This window comes from Pelodiscus sinensis, chromosome 10, assembly GCF_052426305.1.
Source record: "Pelodiscus sinensis isolate ZL-2025 chromosome 10, ASM5242630v1, whole genome shotgun sequence".
NCBI classification, from domain to species: domain Eukaryota; kingdom Metazoa; phylum Chordata; order Testudines; family Trionychidae; genus Pelodiscus; species Pelodiscus sinensis.
In genome coordinates this window covers 8,587,255-8,600,232 of record NC_143061.1, presented here as the reverse complement: position 1 = coordinate 8,600,232, position 12,978 = coordinate 8,587,255, and the positions used below count along the sequence as shown (strand labels likewise).

General features: G+C 45.8%; 1 protein-coding gene across 1 annotated transcript in view; it reads right to left on the bottom strand.

The window, feature by feature from the left end:
- LOC102454442 (T-kininogen 1) overlaps positions 1-6,235 on the bottom strand; it is a 32,699-nt gene extending 26,464 nt beyond the window's left edge. The window contains exons 1-2 of the mRNA XM_006138530.5: positions 5,904-6,235; positions 238-348 (exon numbers count right to left, since the gene is read on the bottom strand). Of these exons, the coding sequence (XP_006138592.3) occupies positions 238-348; positions 5,904-6,098 (306 nt within the window). The 5' untranslated portion in view covers positions 6,099-6,235. The remainder of the gene's footprint in view (positions 1-237; positions 349-5,903) is intronic.
- Between the last annotated feature and the right edge of the window lie 6,743 nt (positions 6,236-12,978).

Sequence of the window (12,978 nt, the reverse complement as noted above, 5' to 3'; positions counted from 1 at the left end):
TTTAAAGTGCTACATAATTTTTTCCCTTTAGTTAGGAGTGAGAGGAAAACCAGGTTGCATCATTTTACTTGTAAACAGAGCACTTCCTCTGCAGCTCCACTAAGACTCAATAAATATGAAACCCTCCAGTACCGTTTTCACTGACAGCAGAAGTGCACTCTATCCCCAGGAGTGTGCTATCTTGCTGGTTACGCTGCTACCCAGCTATGGAATTTTTTAAAGAAGGCAGCCACTTACCGCTTCTGCAGATGCTCTGTAATCACAATCTTGCCAGAGTTTATCTCCTCCAACAGCACAAGAGCTCTCTCGTATTTGATACTTCACAAAGAACTGTTTTCCAGGGCCCGCCTGGAGAAGACAACATGCAAGTCGTCATTTGCATAGTGATAAGACAGAAGTCATTGGAGGGGCTGAGGTTTCAAAGGGCTTTCATACTAAGGAACGATAAAGTGAACTTTAAATTAGCTAATGTCTCTGTTGCACAGATCTCCAAAATCTTTCTGACTCAGTAATTAACATATCTAATTATATCATTTGTTCCCTTTAGCCACTGTGTAAGTTGTTCCACATACTGTCTCTAGGATGAAAAAATAGTGCAAGGCAACTGTCTTGTTTTCAATTCTTTTGCATCCTAGTATTTCAAGTGCTGTCTGATTCAACAGATATGGGCTGCTGCTTTGATAGTCTGCATGGGTATCCCGTGACTATAGGGCTGAAGGAGGCAAGGTCCCAGCCCCACTCCTTCTTCCTGAGGCCCTGCCCCACAGTTGGGGGCAGCAACATTTCGCCCCAAGAAGATCTACCGTTTCAGCATGGCTCCCAGCAGTAGGTGATCTGGGGGTGGAGTATGGACAGGCTCATGCCTGGCTGTCTAGAAGGCATTGCCTTTCCCCACATATTATACTTGCTGCCCATACACATTGGATTGTGCTTGTGACAGCCTTTATTAATTATAGCTGGGCCTGGTTGGTAGAAGGATGGGATTCTTCTGAGCAAATCCTTGAGCTGCTGCTAATGTGGTGTACGTAATTCAGTGGAGGCACTTCCTCCCACCCTCCAGATTTGGTAAATACCTCGGGTGGTATTAGAAGGCACTGTATCAGAGGGGTAGCCATGATAGTCTGGATCTGAAAAAACCACGAGGAGTCCTGTGGCACCTTAAAGACTAGCAGATTTATTTGAGCATGAGCTTTTGTGGACAAAGCTCTTTTAAAAACAATTTTTAAACTAATGTCCTGTGAAGTAACCCACTAAATTCAGATACTCAGAGTTTATACCTGGGTTTTGAAACACCTGTTAAATGGCTTCATTACTGCTTGAATGACTCTTTTAGAGGTTCAGTGTTTTGCTCATAGGTCTGGCAGGCTTTGTCACTTTTTAACAAGATCCTTTCCAGAGGAAGCAGAGGAGAGGAACAGGGATAGCAAGAGATGGGTGAATGGATATTAAGACCCAGTGGTGCCTCAAATTTTCGGATTCCCTACATAGCTGCGTATTCTGCGTATGGGTAAGGATGACCCAGCATGTGGACTGTACCAAGTTGGGAGAAGTTGCAAGTGTTTTGGAGGATGGGATTAAAATTCAAAATGCTCAGGGAAAACTGGGAAATCATCTGATGTAATTAGGATGAAATTCAACAAGGACAAATGCAAAGTACTCCACTTAGGAACAGTCAGTTGCACACATACAAAATGTGAAATGACTGCTAGGAAGGAGAACTGTGAAAAGGGAACTGGGGGTGATCGCGGACAGGATGCTAAAAATATGGGTCAACAGTGTAACACTGTTGCAGAAAAAACCCCAAACATCATTCCGGGATGTCAGCTGGAGTGTTGTAAGCAGGACATGAGAAATAATTCTTCTGCCCTACTCTATGCTTATTAGATTCCAGCTGGAGTTCTGGGTGCCACATTTCAGGAAAGACTGGATGACTTGGAGAAAGTACAGAGAAGAGCAACAGAAATTATTATTATTAAAGACCTGTGAGGGTAGATTGAACAACTTAGACTCATAGGGCTGGTCATCGAGTCCAACTCCCTGCCCAAAGCAGAACCAATCCAACTAAATCATCCCAAAACTTGGGTTTGTTTATTATGGAAAAGAGAAGATTTAGGGGACATGTTAAGAACATAAAATATTGTTACAAGCAGGAGAGAGGAAAATTGTTCTTCTTAACCTCTGATGATTGGTCAAGAAGCAAGGAGGTTAAATCGCAGCAAGGGAGGTTTAGGTTGGACATTAGGAAAAACTCCCTAACAATCAGGATAATTAAGCACTGGACAAAATTTGCCTAGGGAGGTTGTGGAATCTCCATCATTGGAGATTTTTAAGAGCAGGTTAGAGAAAAACCTGACAAGAATGGTCTAGATGGTGCTTGGACCTGCAAAGTGTTCAGGGAACAGGACTTGATGACCTTTCAAGGTCCCTTCCAGTTCTATGATTCTGTGACTTCAATGGAGCTATGCCAATATTCACCAATTGAGAATCTAGTCCACAATGGGTCATTCTTATGTCTATTACACTGGTGTATATCTGGAATAATTTTACATCAGTGAGTAACAGACGTAAATAAGAGAAAGCGTTGGCTCCTTATGTCACATTGTTTGTTATTTTATTTCATTATAATTGCCACCAGCTAGGTCTCTAATTAGGGCAGGCTCCATTTTTCACTAGCCAGCCTTCATGTTTAATTATCTGATCAACAATTAATGCACATGAAAATGCAGTAATAAGTCATTTAATTGATAATACAGCACTGGAGGACTGGTGATAAGGCAAATCTAGATTATATTTAGAAGAAGCATTAAGAACAAATCAAATCTCTTTTGTGGGCTTTGCAATCCTCCTCTCTCGCTCCTCCCTTTCTTACCCCTTCCCTCCACAATATAAATAGATCAGAAATTCAAAGCAACATGTTGTTTTTACTACAGAACTTCTGTCAAGTTAGATCAACGTGTCTAAGTAAGGAAAGGCGAAGAGTGACTGCAATGGACATGTATCTATTCAAATAAAAGTGTCCAGCATAGACTCTTATGAATATTAATAATGTGCATTACCAAAAAACTAGAAAGGAATGAAGTGTCATTAAGGCTCTGATTTTGCAAAGATTCGTGTATGTGCTTAACATTAAGCATGTGAGTAGTTTCATTGAAGATCATTGAACTAATGTGCTTAACATTAACAAACACAGTGTTTGCATAATTGGGACTTTGGCATTTGATACTGTGCACTGAGAGTCTCTTCAACCCTCTTTCTCCATCTTCCGCTAGCCTGAAGTGGCTCGTAGCAAGTTTAGAAAACACAGGTCGTATTTCTAACTCTGTCTAAAGACACGACAATGTCATCTACTGGTTAGAATGGGGGTAGGCAAAAGATGGTTTGCGGGCTGGATCTGGCCCACCAACCGACTGGAGCCGGCCCACGAGAGCCCCAGCCTGCTCCTTGCCTGCCCCGCCCCCACTCTGCACTCCATAAAGCTGGCTGCAGGGCAGTGTGTGCGTGTCTGAATACTGAGAGCCTGGGGGAGAGGGGGAGAGGTTTCTCACTCTGCCCCCACCCCCAGTAGGTCCCATTGGCTGCTTTCTGGCTAGTAACAGCTGCCTGTTTGCAGGGCAGGAAGCACGTGAAGTGCCCCTCTCTCCCTCATCCACTCACAGCCCCCATACACCTTCCCAGACCCTGCACCCCCTCCTACATCCCTCCTCAAGTCACCAGACCCTGGTCACAACCCAATTCCCTGCACCCCCTCCTGCACTCCTGCCCCGGGTCACAGCTCCCTCCCAGATCCTGCACTCCTTCCTCCTACACCTCTCCCCCAGGTCATATCCCTCCCAGACCCTGCACTCCAATCCCCTGTCCTAGGTCACAACCCAATTCCCTGCACCCCTACCCTAGGTCACACTCCCCTCCCAGACCTTGCACTCTCTCCTGCACCCCAGTTCACTGCCCCAGGTCACAATCCTCCCCCTCACCAAATCTCCCTCCGAGATCCCACACTTTAATCTCTTCCCGTAAGCTCCCTTTTATACCCAACTTCCATCCCAGACCCCCATACCTCTTCCATGAATGTAATGGAAGAGTGCAGCCCTCAACCACTTACCAAATTCTTGGCGTGCCCCCCCATCAAAAATTATTGCCCACCTCTGAGTTAGAGCCAGGGGGCTAGATATCAGATGTGGGTTCCAGTCCTACCTCTAACATGGGCTCACTGTATGCCCCAGAGCAGGGCTACTCGATATGTGGCCCAGGGGCTGCATGTGGCCTACAGCCCGCTTGTTTGCAGCCCATGGTGTGATTTGGATTTCTGTGTGGCTCAACACACGGCCCACAGGTGGAAGCCAAAACAAAGAAGTAGCCACTATAACGGTGTTCTGTTAATATGCATTTTAGAAGTTAAATTCCTGACTGTCATTGCTCATTAAAAGTGCTGTCAGATGGGTGGAAATTGGGTAAATATTGCATTTTATTAATACCAGCAGAAATGACTTAAATGGGGCCTGTGTGTTGTGTAGTCTTGCCTTAATCTTTGTATTCATGCCCGTCAGTGTGAAAGAGGCTATTTGCATATATTTGCATATATATTTGCATGTATATGCAACCACACTTAAGTTGTAGACCTCGGCATGTGCTATGAGTATTATTGTGGCCCGCGGGGCTTTCAAAGTTGAGTAACCCTGCCCTAGAGCAAGATACTTCATCTTTCTTAGCTCAGTTTTTTATCTGGGTAAAGTGCTTTGAGATCTTTGAGTGCTAGATATTCTTATTAATATATTGTTTCTGGTTGTCTATAATTTAAAATCCAATGCAGTAGAAAGACATCAGTGTAGTTCCCAAGTCAAGTGGTGCTGATCATTCTTATACTAACATCCTCATTGTATGGCTCTCAGGAATAAGTGCTCTTTTGTTAGACTTGTCACTATAAATGAGCAAGAGACTGGCTGATGTTGTGGGTAGATTCATGACTCAGGCTTAGAGACCATCAAATAACATTCATAAATAATTCAGAATGTTTCTTTCTTTTGCCAAATCAATCACTTGCAAATATATTTTCCACACTGAGACCAGCTCTTTTCAAGACAAGACCACATCAAGTTTCTTTTAATAATAGCATGCTTCTGTCATAGGCCTCAAAGATTTCCCCATGATGGGTCAATGTTAGTATTTCCATCTAGAAATTTGGTAAGGGGACAACACTGGGTCAGTGGTTAAGCAGTGAAAAGAAACCAGGTTTCTTAACTTAATCCTGAAATCCACTTCCCTTTAGTACTTCAAGTGAAGGTACTGGAGAGACCCTGCCATACAGTGCCAAGACAGAGCCAGATTCTGATGTCACAGCTCCTGTGGAGTAGTTCATTACTCCTTGAGTAGTCCCTTTGATTTCTATGTAACTACTTTATTCGTAGATTCTTTAGTATTTGCTTCAACTGGGTTACAAGAGTTTAATGCGAGTAGCTGTGTTAGTCTGTAACTTAAAAAGGTGCCTCTTGCTCCTCTCATCTGCAGAAGTGGGTTGTGCCCAAGAAAGCTCACGATACTATCTGTATTCTTTTGTTAGCCTCTAAGGTGCTATAGGACTACTCTTTTTTTTAGTTAAGAATTTAAAGGTTTTTTCCCCCCATAAAGCCAGATTTTTAACCCTTTACTGGCAGGTGTAGTCCAGTAAAGGAATTGAGAGGCACTGCTTACCAGTGTGTGAGTAAGGGCTCAGTAGTAATAAGAAACAGGAGGATTAAACAGAATTAGATTCTGCTACCCTTTTTCATGAGGATTAATATCTTACTCTGCCACCAGCTGCTTTGATTGCATCGAAACATGCAGACAAAGGTGCGGTTCCCCATGAGGGAGGTGGGCAGAATCTGGCCATAAGGAAAAAGTACAAAGATGCTTTTCCAAAGTTTACTTACTGTTTTCTTTGCTTCCATCACCATGTACAGAGCAAACTGGTTGCCATCTTTTTTCTCTCCATTATATTCTCTCAGTGCTATTTCCACAGCTTCAAAGACTTCAGGGTCATCACAGTCTGCATCCTCAGTTGGGACAGGGCTGGCTCTGCTAGAGAAAAAAACACAGCAGAGAACTAGCACCGTGGAAAGTTTCATAATTGGACAAAAAAGCCTCCTCTGAAATTGGGGGACTCTTCCAAATACAAATGAAAAAGAAACCGCCTGGTAGAGATTTAATAATCCCTTCTTTTTTTCAGGAGTTGGCCAGTGAACAGCTATGGGGGGTTGGTGGACTCTCATCATATGCTGTTTGTCTAGCAAACAACCCTCTGGGTTTATCCAAACAAACTTTGTGCAGTAACTTTAATGACACCAAGGTTGTCCAGCTGCTGTCCAGATAACGGGATAAGCCTCTGCACGTTAGAGTCACAGGGTTAGATGCCCAATGTCAGCAGCACAAGGCCTGGAGCACAGGAGAGAGTGTCAGAACATTTGGTAGTCCTCTGGCTCCTGGTTACTTTTTGACATCAAAACGCCCACTCTGAATGAATTATTACACAAGGCTCATAAAAAAGACTCCAAAAGGTCATGGCATGTCCCTGAGACCAGTGCTGTTTTTCATGACAGTGGCACTGTGATCTTCAGGGATCTGTTAATTAATAAGGTGTAAGAGTTCTAGGAAGTCAGCACATGTTTCAGAAACGACTGCACAACTGTGCATAACTGACTGATAATACATGGCATTTAAATAGTGCTTTTCAGACACTGACACTTGCCTTGCAAACGGAACTGCTAGTGCCCACACTTGCAGTCCTGTGGGGCTTGCATTTGGGCCACAAACCAATCAGTCCTCGCAGCTCCCTGGTGCACTAGAAAAGCCTTATTAAGCATATGCTGAAAATGGGGCAAATGAAATGACTTACAGGCAGTCCCCGGGTTACGTACAAGATAGGGACTGTAGGTTTGTTCTTAAGTTGAATTTGTATGTAAGTTGGAACTGGCGTCCAGATTCAGCTGCTGCCACTGAAACTGACCAGCGGCTGACTACAGGAAGCCGGAGGCAGAGTTGCTCTACCCCCAGCTTCCTGGAATCAGCCTGATCAGTTTCGACAGCTGCTGAATCTGGAGCCTGGGACAGAACAGCTGGGGCGCTGCCCGGTAGGTTCCCACAGGACCAACCCGGCAGCACCCCAGCTGCTCTACCCGAGGCGTCCCGCAACAAAAGCCTGGTCTGCTGGGGGGGGGGCTCACTAGCTGCGCACCCTCCCCCCCCCCAGCAGACCAGGGAGACCCGAGCAAAGCCGCACAGGCAGAGGGACCCCGCTGCCCGTGCAGCTTTGCTCCTGTCTCCCTGGGGTGCTGGGGGGGAGTCCCCCCCAGCACACCAGGGAGACCCGAGCAAAGCCGGCCAGGCGGCGGGATGCCACTTGTGAGGCTTTGCTCCTGTCTCCCTGGTCTGCTGGGGGGGTCCAGCAAAGCCGCTGGACCCCCCCAGCAGACCAGGGACACCCAAGCAAAGCCGCCGCCTGGGCGGCTTTGCTCGTTTGCCCGGGAGCAAAGCCGCCCAGGCGGCGGCTTTGCTCGGGTGTCCCTGGTCTGCTGGGGGGGGTCCAGCGGCTTTGCTGGACTCCCCCAGCAGACCAGGGGGACCGGGAGAAGCTTTTCTCGCCCCGGAGGACACAGGCGGCAACCCACCGCCCGTGAGCTCTGGGGCGAGAAAAGCCCCGTTCGTAAGTGCGGATCCGACATAAGTTGGATCCGTGTAAGTCGGGGACTGCCTGTACTCAGCCTAATGTTCTTTCAACTTAGCTTGTTGTTGTTGTTGTTACAATTTCCTAAGTTTAAAAAAAATCCAACTGAAAAAAGAGAAAGTCCAACATGTGGCATCATGATTACATCCACTTGGGTCATCAGCAGAACTGGAACCTTGGTTCCATTGCACAGACCCGAGCCCTGTGAGCTAACCGTAACGAATAGCAATATCAGTCTCTGTAGACCAGATGGAGGGGGAGGTTTCATAGATATTTGGTGACTGCAGAGAAGAGATGAGAATCATTCCAGGCCCTCATAAGATACATCTACACAGCACCATTTACCTCAAAATAAGCCAAATTGCGTAGTTTATTTCAAGGTAATTTCGAAATAGCTGTGTTTTGAAACTTGGTGTTTGTCTGCACAGAACCAAATTTCAAAATAAAACTCTCTTCGAAAATGTCCCTTAACAAAATGTGCAATGAGGTTGATAGGAATGTCAGAATAGCGAGCCCATTGCATTTCAATATAATGGGCTTGCTCTTAAGACGCAGAATAGCTATTTCGTAGCCATAGGGAATATTCTCTAGTGGGCACAGACACTTCTGCCTGTTTCGCACAGCTGCGCCCCTTTCTGTGCTCTCCTCACCCCCATCCCAATCCTCTCTACTCCCTGCCCCCTTGTCCCAGTTTCATTCTCCTGGCCTGTGTGGTCCCAATCACCACACATTTGGCTTATTCCAGTCCCAGTCTCCTTGCTCAGCCCTCTCCCTCTGGGCTCTGTCCAAGCCCCTCCTCCCGCCCCAGCTTCCATTCTGTTCCCTTCCTCACAGCCAGTTTCATTCTCTGTGCACAGCCAGTCCCACTCCCCACTTCCTGGCAAGGGCGGAATTTCAGGTGGGTCGGGGGCAGCAGCCGCGTGCTCCAGGACGCAGCTAGCTTTTTACTCTTTCCCCCAGATACTAAGGGAGTGAGGGGAAGTACTTTCATGCCGTGCATGCCTCTCACACCTGGCTGGTGCTGCTGGGAGGGAGAGGAGGAGCTGGCTGGTGTGAGAGGCATGCACGGCATGAAAGTACTTTCCTCTCACTCCCTTAGCATCCAGGGCACGGGGTGAAAAGCTAGCTGCGTCCCAAAACCCAGGGCTGCTGCCTCCCACCCACCTGAAATTCAGCCCTTGCTTCCTGGCTCCTCATCCGTTCTGTCTCTCCATCTCCCTAAACTCAGACTCCCAGTCCTAATCTCCCTCCCTTAATTCACAGTCTAATCTCAGTCCCCCCTCAATACTTACCCGACTCTTGGCACCAAAATTATCAATTAGTTAAATCTCATATGGTACCTGTCAGGTAAGTAAGTAAATATGATAGAAGACTGGGCTTGTACCACTATGTCATCTAATCCCAAACACGGCACGTCTAGACAATGGGATGAACAAACCTTTGGAATTGAAGTGCTAGTTCATCTACAGTAGCTCACCTGTCATTGCATCCTCTGTGGAACTGCCCCTTTGAAAAATCAGGCCCATAAAGCGACATGTTTTGCATCAGGAAAAGCCAGCATTTTCTGTGTTTTATTTGCTTTGAACACTTTTTGAGGTAGTGCTGAGTGAAGGCAGTGCTGAATTAGCCCAAGTTAAGTACCAGCCGCATAAGTTCCCCGCAGACTGCCCTGACACAGCGCCTCTCCTGTGACTGGAGGGACGAGGTTTGCAGATCAGGTGGCAATGCAAAAACTTACTGAGACTCCGTGCCTATGCAAAACTTACTGAGACTGTTCAGAGCAGCTGCGCCGTGCACTAGCCACCTTTCTAACAGGAATGAGACTAAGTTCACTTTGTATTGGGCCCTGAACACCCATTGCATGATAACCATTCTCAGTTCTGATCTGGGCTGGATTTCAATTTGTGACATTCAGGTGGGGGAAAAAAAAGCTCTTCCCCATTAATAATCCCTGAGCTATTCCACTTTGGGTGAGTCTTAATAAGTTATGAAACCTTTGTGAGGCGTTCACATTCTGGCTTCCAACTTTCTCCAGAGCTGCTCAACCCTCCCTGAGTCCTAGGCACCACTCCACCCCCTCCCCCAAACCTCTACCCTGCCCCATTCTGCCCCCTCCCCTGATTATGTCCCATCCCTGCTCCTCCTCTCCCTCCCAGCAGCACCTCCAACAGGAGCTGCTGCGAGGGAAAGGGAGGATTTGATTGGCAGGGCCACCAGGAGGTGCTGGGGAGGAAGGATGGGGAGCTTGGCTGCTGGTGGATGCTAACCACCCACTCGCTTTTTTCCGTAGGCGCTGTGATGACGCGTGGGAGGTCCCCCGCCTCCTGCACCCCCATAATGGCACGAACAGACTCCACCAGTCAGTAGAATAGAGGGAGTTTATTGCTTATCCAGGATACAGCACAGCACAGATGTCATCTGGTTACAGGGCAGGCCTAGGATGACTCAGCCCCCTTGAGATGGGGGAGACTGGGCCCCTAAATTCCAGCCCCTTTCCCTAGGCTGTCTCCTCCATCCTCCCAGACAGAAACTAAAACTCTTCCAGCCCTGTCCCCCCAGCCAGGGGCGGCATTTCACCTTCCTTTGTTTCTCTCCTGGGGGTAGCTGGTCGGACAGGTTGAGAGACCCTTTTTGCATAATGACTCACCCCCTGCAGACAGCAGCCAGTGGAGGTCACCCACAGCCCACTGCCCAACATAGCAACCAGCAAGGTACCCCCCACTACGTCACAGGCGCACCCATGGAGTCAGTGTGTATGGACAGTGTGATGAACTGTTTGTTTAAATACACAGTCATTTTACATTGCCCAAATGCCCGGGAGGAAAAAAAGAACCATTATCAGCTCTGTGTCATATTCTAGGATAAGGCATATGGAAGAATTTTGAGAGGACATGAAGCACTTTCATTGAGTTCATTGGGATTACTCAGATGCAACTGAATAAAGAATTTCAACTTCCCTTATATATACAATGAGCAGTCCTGTGGCACATTGGAGATTAACAAAAATCTATGAGCTTTCATGGGTGAAACCCACGTTAGATGAGTTGGACTGAAGAAGTGGGTTTTCCTCACAATAGCTCATAGATTTTTGTTAGTCTCTAAGGTGCCACAGGACTACTTGTTCTTTTTAAAGTTACAGACTAACATGTCTACCCCATGATACTTATATAAATAGTAAGTACATTTAAGAATCAGAAGACCCCTTAATCTGATTGCACCTGGAATGTGGTAGTGCAGATAAAATGGGACTCATTTGCAAAAGTGATTCTGTTTTGGTTTTGCGCGATGGAAAAGGCATTCCAAAACCAATGCTGGTACCAAAATCCAGCCCATCTCTAACTATTCATGAGTGTAGAATTTTGGAATTCCAGAATTACACAGAAGTTGTAAAGCTCATTAACCAAGAGAGGAAATTCCTATCTTCCCTGGTAGTAAGAAGGGCAAATGTCATCTCAATGCTTTCCTTTACCTACTGGCTTCACCTCTATCTTACCTTGATTAAACTGCAGCCAGCTGGTTTCCATCCCAGATTGCAACATATGGGTCTGATCTAAAGAAAATATATTGCTGCATATTATCTGCATACTGACAGCATCACAAAATTCAAGCCATAGCACAGTGGGATCACAAAGATATTGAAAAGGAGGGTGGCAAAAACTAGGTACTTGGTACAATATCTTTGGATTAGTGTTCCTGAGCTAAGTAAGTGGAGTATAAAGGCACGACTACACATCAGGGCTAAACTCGAAATAAGCTACGCAACTTGAGATATGCTAATTGTGTAGCTTAAGTCAAAATAGCTTATTTTGACTTTGACTTTTGGTGCTCTCTACAAAGCAGTTATTTCAAGATAAAGCACTCTTCTCCCGACTTCCCTTACTCCTCATACAGTGAGGGCTACAGGAGTCAAAGTAAGCAGTCCTCCAACTCTCCATTATTTCAGCATTATGCTGAAATAACTGCTTGTACAGAGACATGGATTAAATGTATAGCCACATTTTGCCAGACTGGTTAACTGAAGCTGGGTTTAGATGATAGGGCCATATGACCTCTTCTCAGCCTATTAACTTGTTTGCTTGAGTTCCCCAAAGATTTACAGTAGAATATGGTAGCAGCCACTTTTTAATATATGGGGAAAGTGAGGTTAGATAACTTGCACAAGGTCTCGGTTGCTCTGTGATAGAATCAGGAACCAAACACAGATGTTTTAAATTGTCAGTCCAGTACATGAATCACAAGATCACACTCATTCTACGGTTTGCTTAGATTTCAATGTTTAGCCTAGAAAGCCCCATAATTAAAAGGTGCCAATTTAATAGGTTGGGATAATGCAAATGGGAAGATGAAGGCACAGGGAAGGAAGCAGGGGAGATAATCAAGATCAGAAATACCTTACTCTTCCACATCTTGTTCAGGGAATTGCATTGGATGAATGACAAGGATTATGTGTATACAGACAAATCAGTCCTTTCGGTAATATAATTTTCAGCAGTCTGAACCAGGAGGAATTTTCCAAAAGTGAAATAATTGAATGAAAAAAAAATCTGAGTAACTTGATAAAAGCAAGTGGGTCAAATTCATCCCTAGTCAATATCCATTCATTTCCCCAGGGATGGGTTTGGTCCATTACCTCTAGTGACTAAAGCAAAGGAATTAGGAATCAGCGTTCCTATGTTCTCTTCCATGGATTGGCTGTGTGACCTTTAACCAGTCACTCAGAAAGGATGGCCTTGTAGTTAAGGCATGGGAATGGGAGCTGACTGATCTGGATTCTCTACACAGCTTTGTCAATGACTTGCTGGGTGTTGTTTCACCTCTCTGTGCTTTACTTTTCCTACCAACCACTGTCTCCGAAATGGCTCACAAGAGTGGTTAGAGTCAATTAACTTAATGTGCATGAAGTGCTTAGAGATCCTCAGATGCAAGAAGCCCTATTTATGTAAAATATTCATATAATGCCTGTGAACTATCTCCTCAGTGCAGTTTTAGTGCAGACACTATACAAAGCTATGAAGGCATCAGAGGCATCAGAGTGTGGGGTGGGGCAGGCAGGAGCTGGTATGCACAGGGATCTGGCTTAAAAGCTGGCTCCTCACATGCATCAGCTCCTGCCTGCTCCCCTACTCTGCTCCCTCTAACACAGAGGCAGCGAGGGGAGGGCTGCATCTAAACGGTGACACTTTCACATTCGTAATTTATACCAGGATCCGGCTCATCTTTTTTAAACTAAAGTAGTTTGTAAATCAATCTTTAAATTGGAGCTTACTGTCCATTGTTCAGGGGTA